Raw genomic sequence first — 25,423 nt, 5'->3', positions numbered from 1 at the left:
TTTGATCACGTCCAGTCCAGTGTGTCCCAACACTAATACAGATTGACATTTCAAGGCACCAGGGGCTTTAACAACAACAACCCAAAAAGGTAACATAAAGTAACAATAACGTGATAACTGATGACTCCATAACATCCTGTTCACATGCGGAGATGAGCAAAAAAAAAAAAAAAAAAAAATCACCCGTATCTTACAAAGCAACAGAATATGAACGTTTGAAAAGAGTTTGTGCGATTTTAAACATCCAGGATTTTAATTTCTGGGTTTGTTTTTTTGTCTCAATAGTGACCAATTTGGACCCTTTCTGCCACCTAGTGGTGCCGCCTTTACTGCACTTACTGCAGACATTAACAGACAGCAAGATTTATAATATGAATCCATTTTTTGTATAAAGAATAGCGCCACAGTAACGCGGCGCTAACGTATTAACAATGTAAACTCATTAGTAAAGATGGTAGAGATAGATTTTATTTTATTTGACCGAATCCTTAAAAATCACTTGTTACTGTGTTGACGAGGAAAAGTCTTTCATTAGGAAGTTGTCGGAATACTGCAGATGTGGATTAACGCTAGTTTCTCTACTCCATTTAAAGCACCAGGGGGCAGTGTGTCAAGTTCTTGCGGTATACATTTCCTCTTTATCCATGGATTTAAAGTGCGCAGTGAACCCTGACGGACCTGAAACCGCGGTGTAAACAACCCACGTCATGTGACACGCGGATCGCTATTATAGTACAGGTTCTTCCCGACTTCCTGGACATTGTTGTAAAAAAACAAAGACAGGTAGAAGTAGAATATTTGACATTTTTAGGTGGCGCAAACGTCTGTTACTTAACCAAATTTGTCTTGAAATACATAAGATTCCAACACTTTTTGTCCTCCTGGGCTTCTGTACGTGAGAGAAGCAGTTGTAAATACGGACGCTGACGTCGGCGTCGATCATCATACTGTGATTTAAGGCAGCAGCTTTTTTTAAGTGGAGTGGTTAATAATCAGTACAAGACATGACTGAACGCACACAACAAACTATTTTGGTTGAAGCTCTCGGATATAAAGTGAATATTATAATATAATAATAATAATAATAATAATACAGCATTCATGTGTGAATTAACACTGATCCTTATTACAGTATGTTTTTCTATTCAGAGAACAGTATAATAACGCGTTTGCTACACAACTGACCGGGAAACAGTTTGTATTAACCGTAAACGTCAGTGATGCTGTTGCGAAACAGCAGCACATCTTTGTGTGTGTGAGTCTCCGTCAGTACTTGTAGACTCTCCTCTCTTCCTCACTGCTCCACCTTCCTGAACTCCGAGGCTTCGAGCATTTTCTGAAACACAATGACAAAACAGCGACACGTCCGTGTTAGCATTGTTAGGTTTATCGTTGACTCTCCTCAGTGACCCGATCACGGCCACATCACGCTCAGTAAAGCTGTTCAGTAGGGGTGGGGGTGAAATATCGCAACGCTTTGCCTGGCGATATTATATCATTTTTGAGACACCAAGTATTTTCACTGAATTGTTTGTGGATTAGCATAAAATCCATTTATCCATCCATCGTATCATGATAATATTGTATTGTGACTTAAATATTGCAATAATATTGTATCGTGATAGTATCGTATTATGGCTTAAATATCGTGATAATTTTGTATCAGAATAATATTGTAATGTGACTTAAATATTGGGATAATATTGTATCATGACTGAAATATTGCGGCAATAACACATTGTGATAATATCATATTGCGACTTAAATATTGTGATAGTATCATATTGTGGCTCCAATATCATGATAATACCGTATCGTGACTGAATATCTTGATAATACCGTATCGTGACTGAACTATCGTGATAATATCGTATCGTGACTGAAATGTCGGAATGATATCGTATCGTGAATGAAATATTGTGATAATATATCGTGATAATATCATAAAGGGTCGCGTCCCTCCGCCTTCGGGTGGGGGGTAGGTCTCTCACTGTTGTTTCGGCTTACAGGCCGAACGGCAGTGCGGAGTACCAGGCCTTTTTGGAGTCCCTGGAAGGCGTACTGGAAAGTGCTCCAACCGGGGACTCCGTAGTTCTGTTGGGAGACTTCAATGCTCACGTGGGTAATGACAGTGTGACCTGAAGGGGCGTGATTGGGAGGAATGGCCTCCCCGATCTGAACCCGAGTGGTGTTTTGTTATTGGACTTCTGTGCTAGTCATGGTTTGTCCATAACAAACACCATGTTCAAGCATAAGGGTGTCCATCAGTGCACGTGGCATCAGGACACCCTAGGCCGGAGGTCAATGATCGACTTTGTGGTCGTGTCATCTGGCCTCCGACCGCATGTCTTGGACACTCGGGTGAAGAGAGGGGCTGAGCTGTCAACCGATCACCACCTGGTGGTGAGTTGGATCCGCTGGCGGGGGAGGAAGCTGGACAGACTTGGCAGACCCAAGCGTGTTGTGAGGGTCTGCTGGGAACGCCTGGCGGAATCACCTGTCAGGGAGGTCACCTCTGGGAGAGCTTTGACCAGATCCCGAGGGAAGCTGGAGATATTGAGTCAGAGTGGACCATGTTCTCCACTTCCATTGTGGACTGTTCGAAGCTGCGGCCGTAAGGTCTCCGGTGCCTGTCATGGCGGCAATCCCCGAACCCGGTGGTGGACGCCGGAAGTAAGGGATGCTGTCAAGCTGAAGAAGGAGTCCTATTGAGCCTGGTTGGTTCGAGGGACTCCTGAGGCAGCTGACAGGTACCGACAGACCAAGCGGACAGCTGCCCGAGCAGTCGCAGAAGCAAAAACTCGGGTCTGGGAAAAGTTCGGGGAGGCCATGGAGGAGGACTACCGGTCGGCCTCGAAGAGATTCTGGAAAACTGTCCGGCGCCTCAGGAGGGGGAAGCAGTACTCCGCCAACACTGTTTACAGTGGAGGTGGGGAGCTGTTGACCTCGACTGGGGACATCGTTGGGCGGTGGAATACTTCGAGGATCTCCTCAATCCCACTGACACGCCTTCCCTAGAGGAAGCAGAGGCTGGGGACTCAGGGGTCGACTCATTCATTACCCAAGCCGAAGTCACTGAGGTAGTTAGGAAGCTGCCCAGTGGCAAGGCACCGGGAGTGGATGAGATCCGACCTGAGTACCTTAAGTCTCTGGATGCTGTAGGGCTGTCCTGGTTGACACGTCTCTGCAGCATTGCGTGGCGGTTGGGGACAGTGCCTCTGGATTGGCAGACCGGGGTGGTGGTTCCTCTTTTTAAAAAGGGGGATCGGAGGGTGTGTTCCAACTATCGGGGGATCACACTCCTCAGCCTCCCGGGGAAAGTCTATTCCAGGGTACTGGAGAGGAGAGTTCGGCCGATAGTCGAACCTCGGATTCAAGAGGAACAATGCGGTTTTCGTCCTGGCCGTGGAACACTGGACCACCTCTATACCCTTCGCAGAGTGCTCGAGGGTTCATGGGAGTTTGCTCAACCAGTCCACATGTGTTTTGTGGACTTGGAGAAGGCTTTTGACCGTGTCCCTCGTGGCATTCTGTGGGGGGTGCTCAGGGAGTATGGGGTTGGGGGCCCTTTGTTAAGGGCCGTGCGGTCCCTGTACGACCGGAGCAGGAGCTTGGTTCACCTATGGTCATGAACTTTGGGATATGACCGAAAGAACAAGATCCCGGATACAAGCGGCTGAAATGAGTTTTCTCCGCAGGGTGGCGGAGCGCTCCCTTAGAGATAGGGTGAGGAGCTCTGTCACCCGGGAGGAGCTCGGAGTAGAGCCGCTGCTCCTCCACATCGAGAGGAGCCAGCTGAGGTGGCTCGGGCATCTGAATCGGATGCCCCCTGGACGCCTCGCTCGGGAGGTGTTCCGGGCATGTCCCACCGGGAGGAGACCCAGGGGAAGACCTAGGACACGCTGGAGTGACTACGTCGCCCGGCTGGCCTGGGAACGCCTTGGGGTCCCCCCGGAAGAGCTGGAGGAAGTGTCCTGCGAGAAGGGGGTCTGGGCGTCCCTTCTCAGACTGCTGCCCCGCGACCCGGCCCCGGATAAGCGGTAGAAAATGGATGGATGGATGGAATATCATATCGTGATAATATCATATTGTGACTGAAATATCATGATAATATTATATTGTGAAAATATGTTGTGATATCGTATCTTGTTAATATCGTATTGTGACTGAAATATCGAATCATGACTGAAATATTTTGATAATATATTGTGATAATATCTTATTGTGACAAATATCGTATCGTGACTGAAATATCGTGAAAATATCGTATTGTGATTATATTGTATTGTGACTGAAATATTGTGATAATATATATAATAATAATAATAGTGTGGTAATATCATATCATGATAATATACAAATATGGGCGGAGTTTTCAGGGGAGCATCCCCATTGGCTAATACCCTGCTCGGTGCTCTGGACGTTATGTGTCGGCAGCTGCCGTGAAAAACACATGAATGTATTTTTTTTTCAGCGAGAAACCGTAGTAAAAGGCTAATAATGTCCACAGTTATGTATATTATGACATATTTGTGTCGTGGAGGAACAGCAAAACAAACAGGACATCAAATAAAAAATAGACTATGTTTAAAATGTGGAGGATAATGTAAATGAACAAATCGGCAAATGTGTAACTAAATATTTAAATGAATAGATGTTGTGAACATCACTAACATCTGGTATCTGTTATTCACTGAAAACTTGAATAATTCAGTGTGTAATGATTTAGTAATACACGCCTCATATGGATGATAAGAGGAGAACTGGCTCTGATTCAGTTAATCCTGATTACATCAAAACGCTCAACCACATCACAACCGTTAGAACAGTTAGAACACGAGACGACGACGTCGACACTGTAATGTCATCCATCGTAACACGTGGGTCTCACACACACACACACACACTGAACTACTCACCCTCCATGAAGCTGTCTCTGCAGAACCAAGAGACCACATAACAACACGGATCAGACGACACACAGGGAACAGGACGCAATACATCAACCCAGAGACTGACGAGACAGAGGTCACTGATACTAGGAGAGAGGCTTTATATATAATAATAATAAGAAACTGTTTGTTTGTTTTGCTGCTGATATAGCAAAATATTCTAGGTTAGTTCCACTGCTACATGATCCATTATTTATTAGTCACCAACTACTACTTGATTCATCGGTTTGAGTGTTTTTTGAGAAGTTTTTCCACATATTTCGGCTTCTTAAATGTGAATATTTTCTGGATTCTTTGCTCCACATAACAAAGAATATCATTAAAACTGAACTTTTTTTGTATGTACACATATTTACTTATTTATATATTCATTTATTGTTTTTTTTCCCTTTGTGGTTTTATTATTATCGTCCTCGCAACAATATTTTAGATTATTACTTTGTAACTGCTGTCTGTTTTGTGTCTTGTATTGAAAATCTTATTTATAAGTATATCGTAAAAAAAAAACGGAATCATTTTAGTTTGTGGACAAAACAAGATTTGAGAAATTCATTATTTCCAGGTTTGAATAAAAAAAGATTTTCTGACAAACGATTACTTGAATAATGAAAAATAATCTTTAGTTGCGGCTCTAAAACTGTGGGTCTAATTTCAGTGGTTTGGGAGTAAAAATAAATATGTATAAGATCTTCTTCTTTTCTTGTGTGTCTGCATGTGAGTGTGTGATGGGTTGCAGGTGTGTGTGTGTGTGTGTGCGCTTGATTGACTGACAGGTGTGTGTGTGTGTGTGTGTGTCTCGGTGGATCCTGCGAGCTGATTGGTCCTGCACAGGTGGCTCAGGTATAAGAGGCCTGATGGTCACAGCAGCAGCAGCAGCAGTGGACTTTTCCCTTGAGCCACTCACATGTCAGACTGCCAGCAGACTTTTTGTGATTGTTTTAAAGAAAACTTAAAATTGTTTGTTTTATTTATTTAGCTTTTTTGGGGGAAAGTTAGGCAGAGGGAGTCTCCACATTCAGTTCAAGTTAGTTGCACTGACACAAGGTTAAGAGGTGCAAAATCATGGTGAGGCAGAAACATCTGACATCTCAGCTTCTGATCTAGTGACTCAACCATGTCCTATATTGCCCTCCACGATGCCAGAACAAAATTTGAAAGCATGATGGATCATTTGGAGCAGTTTTTAATTCCCTTGACTTAGTAACTGAGGTTCCTGTAAAACCTGTTAAATGGCAACGTACAGGAACGACAAACCACTCAGTCCTGTCAGGCCTCGTCGGATAAACGGCTGTGGTCGAGAGTTGGCTAATGCTTTCTCTGTGGAGACATGTCCGTACTAAAGCATGCACTTTGTCTTTTGCAAGAGCCTTTTCTTCATGGTTAATGTGAAGCAGGTTGGAAGGTTGACAACACCATGTAAGAGATACCTGAAACAGAACTTTCCCTACACACTTTCCCTTATTTTTAGTTTGGGATTTAGCCTCCATTTTGCCCTCTCCCTTGTCTCCTCTATTAAACCAAATGTCCTCCTTCACAACATCTATGAACGTTCTCTGTGGTCTTCTTCTTTTCCTTCTGCCCAGCAGCTCCATTTGCCATTCTTTTTAAATGACTTTACCACTCAACTAAGACTCATACATTTTGGGGAATCCTAGATTCAGTAAGAATTATTTGTACATTAAAAATGAAATAGTAGTGTGTTCCTTCCAAACAAACACAATTGGCAGCTGTGAGTGCAAAATACCCGCAGTCACAGATGTGTTCAAACCAGAGTGAAGATTTGACTCTGGATGTGAATGAATGAACATCGCTGACAGACATTATCCAGTTCGGTGACCCGTCAACACCGCAGCATCATTCTCCTTACAAACAGCCACACCATTTTCCCAAGCTCAGTATCACTTTAATCAGGAAATCATCCAGGCCTCTGAATGTCTCCTCGCCTGTTGTCCTGCCAGATAAGGCATCATTTTCATAATTTCTTGCTATTTTTTATTTTTTTCAAGGAACCCCTAAACTAGAGGTTCAGTGTTAAAATCAGAAACACTGGATTGGATATTGGAAAAACACTAATAGAACAATATGATATGATCTAAAAACCCACATAAAACTAGGAGTGTAAACAAAAAGTGTAATTTTGTAAAAGAGAACATAATTGGATTAGCGGTGTTGCGTGTGTAATCTGTTCTTACAGCACATCACAGGGCAGATAATCCTCTGAGCAAACTGCCGTACCTTTTTCTTCAGGGCCTCCAGCGACTCAAACTCCAGACGGGCCAGTTTGATCTGGATGTGTTTGGGAACATCTGGGATGAGGAAGGCCAGAATGAACTTGATGGCCAGTAGTCCGTGCTGAAATCACACAACAGCAAACACATCACAGGGGGTTACATACAACAACAAGATCATTCTTTTTTTATTTGCATCCTTTTCTGGCAAATACTGGGGGGGGAAAACTGTGATAAAGGCACTTTGGTTATATTTTTGTGTCTCTCAAAGGACACCACAATACGAGCTAATGAAAAAGGACAAGGGCAGTGAGTGAGTGGAACATCAGGATGAGACAGTCTGGCTCTGTGCTAATGTCCTTGGAGATAAATTAAGGAAGAGAAATAAAGCTTGTCAGTTTGTTTGCTTAACAGAACAAACGGATAATAAACATATTGAATAGGAATTGAGTGTCAGTGCCGAATGTTTGTGGGCTATACTTCTCAGATATTGTTGTAGTCCTCGCAGTGAGTAATCAGCTTTAACTAAATAAATAAAATCACATGGTTGACATTATGCCTAAATGTATCATTCAAGAGATGCAGTTATTTGAACACAAAAAAACTTTATTTTGGAGTTCCACAAGGCTCAATGCTTGGACCGATAACCTTCACTATATACATGCTTCATTTGCACAGTAGTACTCGAAAGTACAACATAAATTTCCATTGCTATGCATATGACATGCAGCTGTTTTTATCCATGTCGCAGGTTGACAAATAAAGTTGTGTGATGATATAGTTCAATGAAATACTAGAATGTAGAATTAACAATGTCATAGACACAGTATTTTCCTGTCTTGCTTGTTTAAATGGATGTTTGATTGACTGTTTCAATCAAACTGTTTAATTTTATTATTAAACAGTCAATCTATTAATAGGACTTTTCACAATTATATTACAAAGACACAAAACCCAAACCCTGCATTTGTGGTAATGAATTTTAAGGTTTCTTGAAGGCACTATGAAGATGCTCCTCAAAGCTCAACAAAGTAGATTCCTGGGGAATTTATCGGGGTCTTTGAATGCATCTCGTAAGCTACTCTTCTTAGCACAATGTGCTGTGAACACTGCATTACTTTCACTAGCTCTCATGCGACAGAATTTAGAATTAGGGATAACACTTCTTTGTGATATCACAAACTTGAGTATCTACCAAACTGATATTAGTCCAATTCAGTAAAATTTAATAAATAATTTAAACCATTTATGAAGTATTATGCCACTACAACAGGGTTTTTGGATTGGAATGTATTTTACATTTCTATCGGTCTGATATCCAATCCAGTGATTTTGACCAGTATCGGATCACTACCAATTCCCATCTCTATTTAGAGTATTCAACAAATGGTCCTGTTGAATATCCAAATAGCATTTTCATTTAAAATGCCCATCCCTGTTGCTAATAAAGTGGTAGCTGAGCGATTAGCCGTGCAACTCTATGCTTATAAATGCGCTTCAGTGACGACATTTATTCATCTCGTATCTCGTATGTCCTCATCACGCTGTGTTCTCATGAAAAGGGTGGTACACTTCACTTCACATCTGTTCTGACCAAATGATCGCCAACTGTCCACCACACACACACACACACACACACACACACACACACACACACACACACACAGTGCCCGTCCATGTGGACGACTGCCAGCTGCCGTCAGCTCCTTTGATTCAGGAGCCTCCTCTTCATCACTGTAATGGACTCGTGTATGAAACAGTAGCTGGAACAAATGGTGTGACAGCAGATCGGGAACAAACTGCTCGACAGAGACATGTCTGTACAGCAGCTTGTTCTTTTATCTGCTTGTATATTAATATAATATTACATTTCACGCTCATGATGTATATGTTAATTTTATCTTCCGCCAGTTTCCTGAGCCTAAATTGTTCTGATTAGTCAGATATTAGATTTTGAAGGTAATATTTAATGAGGTATTTTGGAAAATAAGTGGAGCCGTTTGAAAAAAAAGAAAGAAGAAGAAGTGAATTAATGAAAGGTGATAAATCTGGAGTAAGTGTGACATGTTTGTGGACTGCTGATGTTCCACCTCTAATCAAGTTGGATCACAAGGACAACGTTCACCGATGGAGACGTTTTGTCATTCCAGTCAGCGCAGCAACAGCAGCTCCACTAATTAAAATAGAAGAAGCTAAGAAATCCCTGATCTTAGCGACTTGTCATATTGATTGAAGGTGAACAATAAAGACTCTGGCTCTTAGCTGATTGCTAATGCTATTCAAGACTAATTTATATTTCGGAGCGCTCAGCAACACAAGGTTAGGCTGAGAGTGAGAGGTTGCTGAGTGGAGACCGCGAGGAGAATGTGAAACGCCGTTTCATTTTCAAGGTTTCATAATGAATTTGTTTTTTTGCGAAAGGTCAGACACTAAATCTAAAAAAGGTACGTTCTCCGTTACCGCAACAATGAGCACATTAATCTTAGGAAGGAATTTCACCTGAGTGATCCTTCACCAAAATGATTCATCGCGGTGACTGAGTCCTTCTCCCAGACAAAAGCCAGGGTTTCTCATTAAAGCAAAAGTCAGCTTCAACATTCTAAATGTTATCGTGGCCATTTTGGCGATGGGAATAGTAATCAGAGCAGCCAGTCTGTAAACCTGAGCAGGCAGCCACACTACACTGAGAAGACTGCCACAAATTTCCACTTCTCAGTATTCAGCACTTAATACCGTTACCATGGCACCCCGTCCGTCACCGTTAATTGGAAGATTGTCATTTCAAATCCACCGCCATGCACAAATGTGTTGCCAAACAGCTTCGCAAATTGTCTAAAATGACAGAAACTTCATCATCAATATAGAAAGTTACAGGCCATCCCAGCTTATCAACCTATGTCATCTGCACAGCAATGTAAATGTATGTTGTACTTTTTCGTAATACTGTGCAAATGAAACATGTATATAGTGAAGAGTATCGGTCCCAGCATTGAGCCCTGTGGAACTCCAAAAATTAAGTTTTTTGTGTACAAATAATTGAGAAACTTGAATGATAAATTTAGGCATAATATATGCAAATTCTAACAAACAGAGGACTCTTCACTCACCCCTACCTTTCCCCAAGTGCATCAGGGAACTACGGTGGCCTATGCATACCAAAGTGATGCCATTCTTCTCTTGCCTAATACCCACAAAAAGGCCATTTCTTTAAACCACGAGAAGGCAAACTAACTTATTTTTAATTTGAAGCAACTATGCACAATTTCTGCCAGTAATCCTTTCTAAATGTTACACACTGGACCTTTTTAAAACACAGTGAATGTGAAATTAATGCACCGAGCTGCACTATTCCAGTGACATTTACTACTGTTATTATGTTGCTCACTGTCGGATGAATTTCAGGTAATCATAGCGTGCGGGAGATATTACCCTTTCAAACATACTGTCTTACTTTGAAAGTGAAAGGTTACTCAGTCACTAAATGTATTGTTTAGTTGGGTTGGGAGCTGCTGTTACGACTGAGGTGGAGTTGTTAGCGACGTACACACACACAGACTGTATGTATCTCAACACACATGCCATTTAAGCACAGCAGAGATACTGCAGGGGAACTAATACATTTATTTTTGGCCATTCAGATATGAATGAGAGATGCTGCTGTTTGCGAACCGTTTGAACAGGCAAATGTTTACAAAAATGTTGCTGATACCAATGTGTTTGCTTAGTACAAGAAAAAAAGGCTGATAGTTATACAACTCCACTACAGTCACATATAAAGTACCAGTACGAAATCTACCATTAGATTTGTCAGGACAGTGTCTGTCTTTGTGAACAGACTCGGGTCACAGTCCAGGTTCTGCTGCCTCGGCTGCAGTTACAAGACTGGATTATGACAGACACACCTGTGACTGAAAGGTCTGTCTGTCTGTCTGTCTGTCTGTCTGTCTGTGTGAGTACCAGGTTGCCAGGTTACTGCTCGGTGATGCGTGTAAGCCCTATAAAGTAATTACCCAGGTATCATTGCAGTGCTGCTGGAAAGGAAAGGAAAGAGGCACTACTCTCCTGCCTGTGTCTGCCACAAACATAACCAAGATAAGAGTGACCTGTGATCTTCTGTCTGGATCTTCTGAAGAAACATGGAAATAAAACTGCTGCAAATACAAGGAATGTTCCAACAATGTCCTCACAATAGAATGAGTGTCCTAACAAAATAATGAGTGTCCTAACATTGTTCTAACAATAGGATTGAGTGTCGTAAAAGTGTCCCAACAATCCCAACATTGTCCTAACAATATAACAACTGTCCTATCACTGTCCCGACAATAAGATGAGTGTCCTAACAACGGGATGAGTGTCCTAACATTGTCCCAACAATAGGATGAGTGTCCTAACATTGCCCTAACAATACAACAACTGTCCTAACATTGTCTTAACAATAGGATGAGTGCCCTAACAATGGGATGAGTGTCCTAACATTGTCCCGACAATAAGATGAGTGTCCTAACAATGGGATGAGTGTCCTAACATTGTCCCAACAATAAGATGAGTGTCCTAACAATGGGATTAGTGTCCTAGCATTGTCCCAACAATAGGATGAGTGTCCTAACATTGTCCTAACAATACAACAAAAGTCCTAACATTGTCCCAACAATAGGATGAGCGTCCTAACAATAGGATGAGTGTCCTAACAATGGGATTAGTGTCCTAACATTGTCCTAACAATACAACAAAAGTCCTAACATTGTCCTAACAATAGGATGCGTGTCCTATGATTGTCCTAACAATAGGATGAGTGTCCTTAAAGTGTCCCAACAATAGGATGAGTCTCCTAACAATAAGATGAGTGGCCTAAAATAGTCCTAACAATATAACAACTGTCCTAACATTGTCTTAACAATTGGAAGAGTGTCCTAACATTGTCCTAACAATGTCTGCTGTAACATTATCCATTAACAATAACAACTTTTAACAACTGTCCTAACATTGTTCCAACAACATGACAACTGTCCTAATATTGTCCTAACAATATGATGACGACCCTAAAGTAGTTGCAACAACATAAATACTGTCCTATCATTGTCCCAGCATGACAACTGTATTATATCTGTCCTAACATGTGCCAACTGTCCTAAGAGATGAAAGTGCTGATGATTTATGACTGAAAATCCCAGCACAAATACAGTCAGCAACATCAGTGTGTGTAAGCTCATTTTTTGCTGTGTTCACCAGAGCAGCACTTCGCCTCCTCTACCAACTCAGGTGAGCAGCAGACTTTAAGTCAAATAGAGAACATCACCTCTGAGGCCAGCAGTTACTCTTCTGCAATAAAAAGTCATGTCAACTTGTATTTGGCTCAGGAGAGTAAGGAGGGAGCAGGATGGATGAGCTCCTGTTAGCACAAGAGTGCGTGGCTTCCCTACCATTTCCTCAGCTGAGTTTTGAATTCAACCACTCTACACATACTGGATATTTCCCATAATGATCTCAGCATTATTTTGCAGAAATTTGAGAAAAAAATCTTCCCAATCTCTCAATGTAAAAAAAACTGTCTGTATCCACCCTTTAATTGGATCTGCTCCAAAATGTAATGGGTTCTTCCTTGTGTCACGCTCCCCAGCCTGCCACCAAGTATTGCGAAAATGTGATGTTAATTTAGAGTGGTAGTACGAGTTACTTAGTCAGCATCTTACACACAGCTGACTGTGCCGTGATGTGCTTGAACCTGCAGAAGCCAAACCTGCAGGCACACACTCAGTGGAAACATGGCCACCAGCAGGGACACCACTTAATAAAATGCACACCTAATAAAATCTACACTACACTTAAGTGCACGATAATTTATGAATAATGTTTGCTGCTTTATCATTTAACAGCTTTTTCTAAACAAGGAAACTGAAGTCTGTAAAGCGATCACTTTCCCCCCACACCAAATCCCATAGAGAAAATAGGCGATTTTAGCTCATGGGACAATGAACTCACTGGTCTATTATTGCTGCTTTGTTTGGCAAACTTGTTTGAGGTAAACCTGAACAAAGCATTTTAGACACCAAATTCATTAAGTAACACATATTTGAACTAACTAATGAAGGCGCCCATGAATCAACAACTCCTATGTGCCATGTTGATAAATCACTAATTTTCTCTGTGGACTTTGGTCCTGGGATTGTGCACAAATTAATGGTGAGATTAAGCAGCAAAAGTATCATTAACATACCTGAGGTTATTTTTTATTAAAATATCCCTGAGAGAACTTGTAGAAGTGAGCATGTAGAATTTGTTTTCTTTTATTTTGAAGGGGAGCTCCATACTCTAAACACACACAGTAACAGAACCAAATGCACCTGTATTTTGTCCTGTTTTTTGAATATTCTTTGAAACATAAAGCTGAGATAGCAACCGCCATTGCATAGATTGCAATGCTGTTTATTTAATTCAATAATTGTATATACATTTCATTTCATATGTTGTAAAGTGTGTAAAGAGTAAATACATCTATATTATCAATATCCTGCAGACGAGGATTTCAAGGGCAAAAACACACATATGTGGGGCTCTCATGGTGTGTGAAACACAGCAAGGCCACGGGGAATCAGTTAATCTTTAACCAAATGAAAAAGGTTTAATTGATCACAAGGTTAAACTGGCAGCTACTGCAAAAAAAAAAACGAAAAAACACAGTAAACAACTTTTCCTCCAACAGACAAGTTTGTAATTCAGCTCTTCGTGTGCAGACCACCCATTCAATCAAACACCCAGACGATCAATAATGACCCAGTTTCTTTCTCGGCATCACACAGCGACTTTATAGAGCCTTTTACAGTCGGTTTTACTGTCGGTTTCGAAAAATCCTCCACCCGCAGCCCCAGACACACAAATGGTCTCTCTATGAATGTACTGGGAAAAACACTGCAATGGTGAGCACTGAGAGAGCCAACATCTCTCTGTTAGTGCTGGTATTTTTGCCTGCAGACATGTGTGTATGTCGCCTGTGTGTGTGTGTGTGTGTGTGTGTGTGTGTGTGTGTGTGTGTGTGTGTGTGTGTGTGTGTGTGTGTGGAAGTGTCATTGTGTGGCGTGAATGGAATAAAGAGAAACAGGGAAGCAGGCTGACGACGGGATTACATTTGGAACTGCAAATAGAGCTGAATGACAGAGAGAAAACATCTCATTTTTTATCCCGACCAACCTAAACCTGCTTAGGACTCAAAGAGCCTTTGAAGTTGTTGGATTAAAGTATTTTTTGTCCTCACAACTACAGTAAGAAACACATGTCTATAGACATGTATGCAGATAACCACATCCCCTCACTCTCTCACACACACACTCCTCGTCTCCCCAGCATTCACAGCTCGGTGTGGAGGAAATCTGGACTATGGCTCCCTCTAGTGAGTAAAAAGCAGCATTATGCTTCAAGACAGTGGTGTAAAATATACATTTTCGACGCACTCAGCTCAAAATACTGTTAGAAAAAAAAAAAAAAATAGTATTTCAGATTGTAGTTCCACCAGAGGAAGCTCAAGACCACTTGTGGTACACATACCACAGTTTGAGATATAGAGGCACAGAATAGGTCTGAACCTCCATGTTTCAATTAAAAGAGCCTAAAAACCTCCATCAAGACTCTGTTAAAACCTGTGTGAACAACATCACCACAACAAGTACACAGATCTGTAAAATCAGACTGGATAAAGTCTTTGTTTTGTCCTTGCAAACAGACACAATGTCACCCTGAAAGTGGGATTTGATCACATGTGGTCAGAGGAGACGCATCATTTCAGGTATGAACAGTCCCACACAGAGTTGTCCTCCTGTGATTGGAACTCTGAGGATGGCTGTTAATACCAGGGTCTCTGCAGGTTTAAACAAGTCAAATTTAAGACTTTTTAAGACTTTTTTAACACCATAATGAATACAATTTAAGACCCATTTCACATCCATACTGGCCAAAAAGTACAAAAGACATGAAGGAAAATTGGAGCCACAAATCTTTGAACTTGCAATTCGGCTTAGCTGTGGGCTTTCATTGAGTTTTCTACGCTGCTATGCTAAGCTGTAACACACCGCAGCGTGCGCACAGCCCGCTAGCTAGTTGTGCCCGATAAATTCTAACCTGGCAGCACAGGTGGCCTACTTTAGTTCCGTGCTGTAGTTATGTTATCGCATCCTCAAAACTATATACATTTCAAAGTGAGACTGAAGTTAAATAAAAGTAACGTTAATAGATTTTTAAGACCTTTCAAAATTGTATTTAAGACCTTTTAGGAGATTTTAGGAGAATTTACGACATTTTAAGGCCTTAAATTCAAATTATTGGATTTAAGACTTTTTACGACCCTGCGGTTACCCTGTAATACCATATCTAAATGGGGCTATAACAAGACTTTTCTCCAGGCCTTGTTTTAAAATACCTGACATCAAAAACAGCAATAATATAATCAATATGTGTGCATGACTGCGAACGTACCTCGGCCGCCACTGTCCACAGTATGAGCTGCGTCTCAGAGTCGGGGAAATAAGCCCGGACTTGAGGAGACATGCCGATCAGCGCGAAGTTGGTCACCACGGCGATCACGCTCATGGCCTCGAAGGCGAGCTGAACGTGAACAGAGAAAAAAAAAAAAGGGAAATCAGCTGTGTGAGTGTGGAGTAAATCAGACCGCATGTAATAGAGTTCAGAAATAGAGAGACATGTTAAAATGAAGACAACGTTTAAGTCTCTGGGGAAGTGTCATCGTCTCATCGACAGAGTCCTCCTCGGATGATGTTTCAAGCGGGAAGTGAACGACCAGTAACCAGAGAGGACGACATGTATCCCTGTGTCACTTACTGACAGCAATAATTTGGTTAAATCTGCACTTTAGGAGAATTATTTTCTGTTGAAAAAAATATCGACGTAATATGGAAGCCCAGAGTGGTCACAGTCACAGCTAAATGTTTTATTCAATCAACTCAAAAAAAATCACTGAATAACCTTGTTCATATATATATATACGTGTGTGTGTGTATATGTATGTATATATATATATATATTTATATATATATATATGTGTGTGTGTATATATGTGTGTGTATATATGTATATATATATATATATGTGCGTATATATGTTATATACATATACATATATATATACACACATAAATGTGTGTGTGTATATATATATGTATGTATGAGGGTATATATGTATGTATGTGTGTATACATATATGCATATTATGTGTATATATATATTATGTGTGTGTGTATATGTTATATATATATGTAAACATATATACATACAAATATATATATACACACATATAAATAGGTACACATATATACATATGTGTGTGTATATATGTATGTATACATACATATATATGTGTATATTTATATACACACATATGTAATAATTTAATGAATAAGAATCTATAAAAGAATCTTGATAGTCTTGAGTGAGCGCCCTGCTCACCTGCCAGACGCCGATGTTTGCAGCTGGGTCGGAGAACGGCCGCTTGAACACGCGACACATCTTGAAGGCGTCAGAGTAAACTTCTGTGATGTTGTTCAACACCACCAGGACGGCGGCCAGAGGGTAGACGCAGGAGAACAGGCTGACGTAACCAAAGAGCAGGAACTGCTCCAGGTAATCGTCAAATGTTCCCTGAAGAGAGAGAGAGAGGGAGAAGACATTTGGCTCTACATACGTCTCATGTACTGAAGTGAATAATTACAGAAAATGGAGGAGTAATTATTTTTAGTTATGAGTTTTATTTTGTTTTTGAGTTTTTATTTAACAATGACAATAAAGCTCTACTACTGCTACTACTCTCCCAGTCTCAAATCATGACAAATAAAACACTGTACTCATAAAACATTCAAATGTAACACTACACTAACTAGTTATTTTGCAAGATATTGCATCCTGTACCAAAATAATTAACAATAAAACACTAGTGGTGAGTGGATTAATGTATATGTGTATGAACATGAGGTGTTTGTAAGGCCCTGGTTTGTGAGTTTAAAAATATTATGGTCACTCTATGAATGAGAAAATTAGATATTAGAGCTGCAACTAACATTTATTTTCATAATCGATACATCCGTCTATTATGTTCTCAAATGTCTTGTTTTCTCCTCAAACCAAAAATGATTCAGTTAGAATGATTTCTTTGTCATATGGATAAAAAAAAAACCCAGAAAATAATCACATTTAAGAAGCTGAAAGTTTGTTTTTTAATAATTGGAAAAACATTCAAACAGATTAATCGGTTATCAAAGTAGTCACTTACCAGGTACGTGCTCATGTCAGCCTCCAGACGAACCTGCTCAGCCAGAGGCAGCTCTTTCTCCTCCAGAGTTTTTCTCTTCTGCACTCTGCGGATCATCTTCTTGTTGCGTCTCCTCTGCAGCCAGTAGGGCAGGAACGCCTCCATGAACTGATTCAAAACCTGACTGGTGATCAACAGGGTGGCCAGACTCTACATACAGACAATAATAATAAAAAAAAGCAACATGGTGTGAGTTTAAAGAAAGAGGAGAAATTAATGTGATCGAAGAGAGTGGAGGGGTGTTACCTGTCTGAGCAGCACCATGTCCTGCATGACGAAGGCGATGTAGAAGAGCGAGGCGAAGCAGTTGAAGAAGTTGAACTGGAGAGAAAAGAGAAGATGATCAGTGGAGTCTTCAAACTGAAGAGTGAACTTAAGGATAAGAATAAGAATAGCATTTATTGTCATTGTATTGCATACAGCTACTATATGGATAGAAAAGAGGAGAATGAAGATGTGTGGTTTGCATTTCTGTGGTATTAATATTTATGATAAATATAAATAATTCAGCAATGTTTTTGGGAAAACATAAAACAAACCGGTCATACTTACAACTAATACTTTGAGGACCAGGTGGTTCTGGTATGACGATTCTAGTCTGTGATTTTCTAAAAACACACAGAGGGGGAAACAAATCTTGATATAATTAGGGTTATAAAACATACAAAAATGATAATGAATAATGACTATCAACAATAAAGTGTTTCATTTATTTACAAGCTGTCAGCAGGCAGAGAGAAAAACGTACAATTCTATTAGTGAAGCACGTTTGGCCTGACTGTGCAAAATTAAATGAACATAAGTAAACATATGTAGAGCTGAAACAATGAATCAAAATATAGTTGACTATTCATTTAGTAATCGATTATTAATCGATTAAAATTAGTAGTCGATTAATAATCGATTACTAAATGAATAGTCAACTATTTTGATAATCGATTAAAGCTCCCATAGAGTGGTCCTATCACACATATATGTTAGTTATGGAGGTCTACTTAGTACTTACATACATTAACTTGTTTTTATGGTCAAAAACCTCCTAGTTGCTGGAAATAAGCCGATAGAAATCTCTCCTCACTGAAGCTCTCGTCAGTCACTATTTCAGACTGAAATCTCACCCCCAGAAGACAGACTGTGTTGTGATTGACCCGGCAGCGAGGGCTTTCCCGACTGTCTTGTGATTGGCCAATACCTGGAAGTGACGTAATTAGCACACCAGCTCTCAGAAGCGCAGCTCCCCCCTCTGGAGCGGTGGAAGCACTGCTACTCATTATCAAAACATTGTTTTAACAATGTTTAAAATGGCTTCTTCACGACTCCCCACAGCCACAGTCTCTTTTACGCCTTTGACCCGGAGTCAAGACCAAGAGTCATAAGACACTGTCTCAAGTGGAACACCTCCACAACAGAAGCTCTTCTTCTTCTGCGGTTCAATGTACGCAACCAGATGTGCCCGGAGCAGGAAGATCTGCCGTTCAGGAGAAATGCTGTTTACGTAACCAGAACGGGTTTCCCACTGAGCCCGAGATTACAATACAACACAGCGTTCTCAGCAGTGTCTGAACTGTTTGTTTCGAACCTTCAGGGCTTCATAAACGAGGTAATGGCGCAGACACACACACCAAAAAAACAGCGTTAATTGGTACTTCCGTTCTATGGGAGCTTTAATCGGTTTGAAGCTTTATTCGTTATTGAAAACAAGATTTCAATTGTCATTCATTTTGCAACTCTTTTGATGAATAAAAGTGTGACTTTTAATGGAAAACACAAAAAAAAACTGTATAGACTAGACTAGACTAGCATAAACTTATGAACGGTAATGGAGGTGTCTTGTGACCAAGGACAGACTCACCCCACTCTGTGAGAAACTCCGCAGCGTATCTGTAGATGAGGTTCATAATCTCTATGACCACGGCGTAGATGACACTGGGGATGAACAACAGTATTCCCGTCCAGAACGTGGGCTCCTCGTCGTGGGCCGACAGTGCCCACCCCTCCATCTGGAAGTAGATCATCATGACGTAGAGGGACAGGTAGAGGCAGAGCAGGACGAACGGCAGGGACACGAGGTAGATGCGAAGCTGCCTCTTGGCGTTGGGGTAGAGAGGCTCCTCGCGGCCCGTCACAGGGTTGAAACCGAGAATGCCGTGGAAACCGGGCCGGGGTTCTTCGAAGGCTTTCTTCCTGCTCAGTGTGCCCCAGCGGTAAGCTAGCGAGGCACTGCATCGCTTCCATAACTAAAGAAGAACACGTTCAGGTCACCTCACAGAGCAGGAAGCTGCAACATAACGAGTTTACAGACTTACTTACCTCAAGAATAACAGTACACCAGATCAAATTAAACACAGCAAAGACCACATATTTGTCATAGTCCTCCCAGTCGAACAGATAGTAAGGGACCCCGATGAGGGCCATAGGCAACAGGGCAATGGTGAAGTACTCCAGGAAGCCAAAGTAGAAGGCCTGACCTTCACCGTAGTAATGTCTGATGGCATCTGGGGACAAAAGAGACAGAACAATGAAGCTGTGCTGGTCCTTTCATGTCATATCCTAACTGAAATAATAGCAATAAAACACAATATTATAGTGTTAGTGGTAAAAATGTCGTAAACTCGTAGAATCACTTAAGGCTCTTCATCCTTGCTAAGAATAATCCATCTGTCTGGCAGGTGAAGCACATTAAACAGATGTTGCTTGGCCCTGGTCACAGTAAAAACCCGCCGCTCTAATTTCTTTTATGCAAAACAACAAGTGCCACATCTGTGCAACAATCATTCTTTTTTTATTATTATTCAGCATCTCGATAATCATCACCTGTCAGGTGGATGAAGTGCTCATTACACACAACGTTAGGAATGGTCTGAACAACGCTGGAGAGAAATTAGCCTTTGGAGTGCACAGAAGAAATATCCTTTATTTTTTTAAATAATAATTGTGGGGGAAAAAAAGGCTTTTTTTTCGAGTTGACAACTCACCGAGAGGCTGAAAGGACAACTTGACCTTTTTGTACCAGGAGAACGACAGTCTCTTAAGCTCCTCCATCTCATGAATGGGAAACATTTGGATGAGAATTCCTTTGGATTGTAGTCTGCGAACTACGATGGAAAGAAAACAGCATGTTACTATTGGTTCCACTGTCCTAATCTGTGTGCTATTACTGCAAAAAGCCAATTATTTTGAGATTTTCAATTACAAAAAAAAATCATACAATCCTACTTCTTGTGTGTTAACAAATACTTTTGAAAGAGGGATTATTTAAGACATTTACATCTTTTCAATGCATTTGAAGACTTTTTAAGGATCTGCAGGAACCCGGTATTTTCCTGTAATCAATTAAGCACATTTATTTTATCCATTAAGCTAATCTAAGTCAACTGTACTGGATTTAAGTGTTTAAAACACAAAGAAATAACTTGCTCCCCCGAAAGTTTCTGCCGGAACTTTAAACAAACATGCAGCTTCTTTTTGTTTTTCTTTCAAAGAAAAAACTAATAAAGGTTTGAGTGGAGGCACACAATGACTGGAAGTCGGCCCATTGTGCGCCGTCTGCGGCAGTAATTCCTATTGTGTAACACAGAATGACTTAACACAAGCGCTATCGTCGTTTCATCTGCCGTTTTTCTCCAGCGTGTCATTTGTCGGCCGTGATTGCATTCCGCTTCAGCGCCATTTGTAAAGCACGGCGGCTGAATGGAGAAAACAATATCGCCAATGAAAATGCACTGCGTCCTTATCTCACGTTTGGAAATATTTCACTTGCATTTGCATTTTTATTGTTTTCACACTGCTGCTGCTGCTGCATAGACCAAGAGAGAGGGAGGTGTGGAGGCAGCATTCACTTAAGAGTTTTACTGCTTCCTTTAATTACAACTTTAAAACCTGTTACTATTAAGAAAATATACATCGAGCCAAGCTAAATACATAAATACGCCACAAAGAATGTGTTAATTAGAACAGTATTTTAATTTGAAATTAATCAAGGATTATTTATTGTATTTTAAAATAGGTTGTTTTCAGTAAAATAGTCAATTAATAATCATGAATAATACATTTTGTGTGTGTGAGACACTCACTGATAGATTTCCCGGGGTAAAGCTTGATCTGAGTATATCCTGGTACATGAGTCTCATCTTTGGCTCTTAACGTGTCCAGCTCGTGTTTGATGATGTACTGACATTCGGCCATGCTGAAGAAGTCGTCTCCGTCTCCTGCGGTCACAGAGCAGAACGGGAGGAAAAAGGTTCGTTTTTCTCTTCCCACTCTCAAGCATCATGTGGTTACCTTCAGCTGTGATGATTGAAAATCGGCTACAGACGATCGAGCAATGTTCTTATCAGGAAAGAAACCCTGTTCACACCTGGTTTTAATTAACATCCATCCAGGGTGCACTGATCACATGTGGACATTTCTGAACGCAATCCATCTGCTGCAGTTTCACCAGGAACCATACAGTACAAAAGTTTGGGCTCACTTAGAAATGTCCTTATTTTTGAAAGGAAAGCACTCAATCAGAAATACACACTATACATTGTTAATGTGGTAAACAACTATTCTAGCTGCAAATGTCTGTTTTTTAATGGAATATGTACATAGGTGTATAGAGGCCCATTTCCAGTGTTCTAATGGTACATTGTGTTTGCTAATCGCATTAGAAGGCTATTGGATGATTAGAAAACCCTCGAAAACCCTTGTGCAATGATGTTAGCACAGCTGAAAACAGTTTTGTTGGTTCTGTGACGAAAGGGCAAAAATAAATAAAAATTGAATAAAAATCATTATCTCTGATCATTGACAAGATCAGAGATAATGATTTGTGGCTACAAATATACTACCGTTCAAAAGTTTCTAAATATTATTTAGAAACTTTTGAACGGTAGTATATTTGTAGCCACAAATATCCACTTTACTACTCAGGTCTAAATAAAACCTAAAGCCACAAACACACAAACTTTCTTATGCACTTTACCTTGAAAGTATTTGAAGTTGTGCTTGTTGGCACAGGTGAAAGCCCTCATAGATCCATCGCTGAACTCCTTGAAGAGCCCCACATCCTCAGCACCAGAGAGCAGCCTCTGCCTGGAGGCTCCCACCAGGAACAGGTTGGGATTCTCCTTCTCCTGAGGCCCAACTCCAGGGCCCAACTGCTCCACCAGCAGCTCAGCACCTTAGGTGAAAATAACAGGGTCAAATACATTGAATGTAATGTCCAAATGTACACGAGAAGGAGAACTGTCACTGAGTGCAATACCTCCATTTTGTTGTGGGTCTCTTATCTTGCTCAGCAGCCAAGCAACAGCCTCTTCTTTTGTGTCCGAAACCAGTTCCACCACCACTAGAGGAGTGAAGCTGGAGTCCTGCATCATTATGTCCTCTGCCAGAGTCCCAGAGCGCCTGGACAAGTCAACAGAGAGAGACAGTAACACCATTACTGTAACACATAACTGAGGCAATAATCAAATCAGGCTGGAGGCCAGGAAAGTTTAAAACATGAGATTAAAGTAACGTTGATGAGGACGTGATTGTTGTGTTTGTGAAACTGCTGAACTACTGAACCATCTGCAGAGTTTAGAGCAAGCAATCGAACAAGGAAACACCAGTGAGTAGAAGCAACATGAAGAGAGGAGAGGAGAGGGGAAAGGTTACCATAACTCAGATAACCATCTCACCTCAGAATTACCCTAACCACATCAGGGTTCACTTCTGTGTCAACCAAGAACCAATCCATGCATCTAACCTGCTTTATGTCAATGTCTGGACTGGTGGTGCACTCTTAGAAATAAAAGTGCTAAGTACAACCATATAAGGTTCTTCGACCTCATAGGAGAACCCTTTTTGGCTCCAGGTAGAACCTTTTTATAAAAAGTTCCACCTGGAATCCTTTTGGAGGGTTCCACCAAGAACCCTTTTAAAACCCTTTATTCAGGAAAGGGGTTTTAAAGGGCTCTCTGTATCAAAATAGTTCTTACTAGAACCATAAGTGTTACCAAGTGTTACCCTTGCAAAACCCTTTCTTCAGAAAAGGGTTTTTCAGAAGCAAAATTTGCTTCTGAATTTAATGGTTCCAGGTAGAACCTCAGCCCTTGTAGAAGGACCCTTTTGGAACCCTTATTTCTAAGCGTGTGATGGATGTGGTGAACACACTTTGAGCTCTTGTTACTTGTACAGTTACTATTAGTTACCATGTGCATCCCACAATTCACCATCATCCAGTTTAAACATGATAATATCCACATCACAAACTGGTTGATGTTCATGACTATGACACATCAGAAATATGGTAATAATGTGATTCATGCCAAATGATTTTGACTGATACAGTTTTAAATAAAAACAAATAACAAAAGTCCTAATTGGTGGGTTGACCTTGAAGTTACAGCAACGAAATATAGATGACATTTTATTGCCAAAATGTTACATATTGTCCTGGTTTCTTTGCTCCTCTACGACAGTAAAACTGTATATCTTTGGTGTGTGGACACAAAACAAGTCATTTGACAAACATCGAATCAACAGATTGTGAAAATAATGGTTGATTGCAGCCTTGGGTGTAATTATGAATCCCAAAAGGAGAAGAAATATTTCTGAAATCATGTCACAAAAAAAACAACGAAGTTTGAGAGCAAAGAGGATAGCTATTCAGTATTAGCATGGTGTTCCTTGTAAAGTGTTCAGGGAATGAAAGAAAGCACTCACATCAAAATCGAATAATTTTTTCCTCGGGCTATTACCTACTATACATTCACAGAAAAGTTTAACAATTTAATAATTTCCCTGTTGTAGGATATATGAGGACCTCAGGACACTGCTGTGCGCCATCATAATCACTCTGCATTCACAAATGTACATGTACAGTTAAAAAGTTTGGGGTCACAATTTTTTTGTGTGTTTTCCATTAAAACTAAAACTTTTATTCATCAAAAGAACCAACAAAACTGTTTTCAGCTGTGCTAACATCATTGCACAAGGGTTTTCAAGGGTTTTCTAATCACCCAAAAGCCTTCTAACGCGATTAGCAAACACAATGTACCATTGGAACACTGGAAATGGGCCTCTACACCTATGTACATATTCCATTAAAAACCAGACATTTGCAGCGAGAATAATTGTTTACCACATTAACAATGTATAGAGTGTGTTTGTAAGAATGTGGGCAAAAACGGTTTAGTGTTCTGATGTAACTGGCAACCCGTGGTTGCTCGGCAGCCGAGACTCTACTGACTGCAATGATTGGTAGATGGCGGTAGGTGGCGCCATCTGCCAAAACATGATTTCAAAACATAAACATGATTTGCAGTCTGCAAAATATTTTTTTTCTCTGTTACATATTAGGAGGATTTTATGGTCAGTTGCTTTAGATTTATTACATAATGCACCTTTAAAGTTATATTCATTGAAAAAAAGTGCTTTTATAAAGACATTTCTAAGTGACCCCAAACTTTTGAAAGGTAGTGTATGGTAGAGACAGTCAGATATGTGAGTAAACACTCATTGATATCTCAGTGACAGGCTTACACAAGGCGTGTCAGAGTGTTCCACGCAGGTATTTGTGTAGTACAGGTGTGTACAAGAGAAACAAGTGGTTCCCAGATGAATCATCGATCATAAAACACCACATGTGAGCTGATTTGTAGTATTATCCATAAAGTGTAAGCGTTACGGAGAACATAGTGACAGCAGCCAGTCTACTGACAGAAACAGCTGAGCGACTCACACACAGACAGAGAGGGAGGAGGTGTGTGTGGGGGAATGCTGTGGAGGGAGAGTTTCCATGAGTGTGTGTGTGTGCGTGTGTAGGCAGCTCTGTACTCACCCAGGTCTGTGTGTGTGTGTGTCCCAGCCTCGACGCAGCGGTGCTGGCCCTGCTGATCTGTGAAGACAGACAGATCGGCAGAGTGAACGACAGGTCCGTGCACTCGTGTACTGTAGTGTGTGAAG

The 25,423-nt window shown here is 40.8% G+C and overlaps 1 protein-coding gene across 2 annotated transcripts; it reads right to left on the bottom strand.

The window, feature by feature from the left end:
- Positions 1-25,423, bottom strand: ano10a (anoctamin 10a). Of its 2 annotated transcripts, XM_083888046.1 has the most exons (15): positions 25,299-25,423; positions 22,737-22,879; positions 22,455-22,652; positions 21,562-21,696; positions 20,464-20,583; positions 19,799-19,983; positions 19,341-19,725; positions 18,041-18,096; positions 17,735-17,809; positions 17,450-17,638; positions 16,630-16,821; positions 15,644-15,772; positions 7,188-7,304; positions 4,920-4,936; positions 1-1,336 (listed from the first exon to the last, which is right to left on the bottom strand). In XM_083888046.1, exons 2-15 carry the CDS (start codon positions 22,849-22,851, stop codon positions 1,267-1,269), a joined length of 1,983 nt encoding a protein of 660 aa, XP_083744172.1. In that variant the 5' UTR covers positions 22,852-22,879; positions 25,299-25,423; the 3' UTR covers positions 1-1,266. The 2 variants fall into 2 exon arrangements, with proteins under 2 accessions (XP_083744172.1, XP_083744173.1); XM_083888047.1 differs by lacking the exon at positions 4,920-4,936.

Source organism: Microchirus variegatus (genome assembly GCF_963457635.1).
Source record: "Microchirus variegatus genome assembly, chromosome: 1".
In the NCBI taxonomy this organism is placed as follows: Eukaryota; Metazoa; Chordata; class Actinopteri; order Pleuronectiformes; family Soleidae; genus Microchirus; species Microchirus variegatus.
This window is presented reverse-complemented; position numbering and strand designations above follow the sequence as displayed.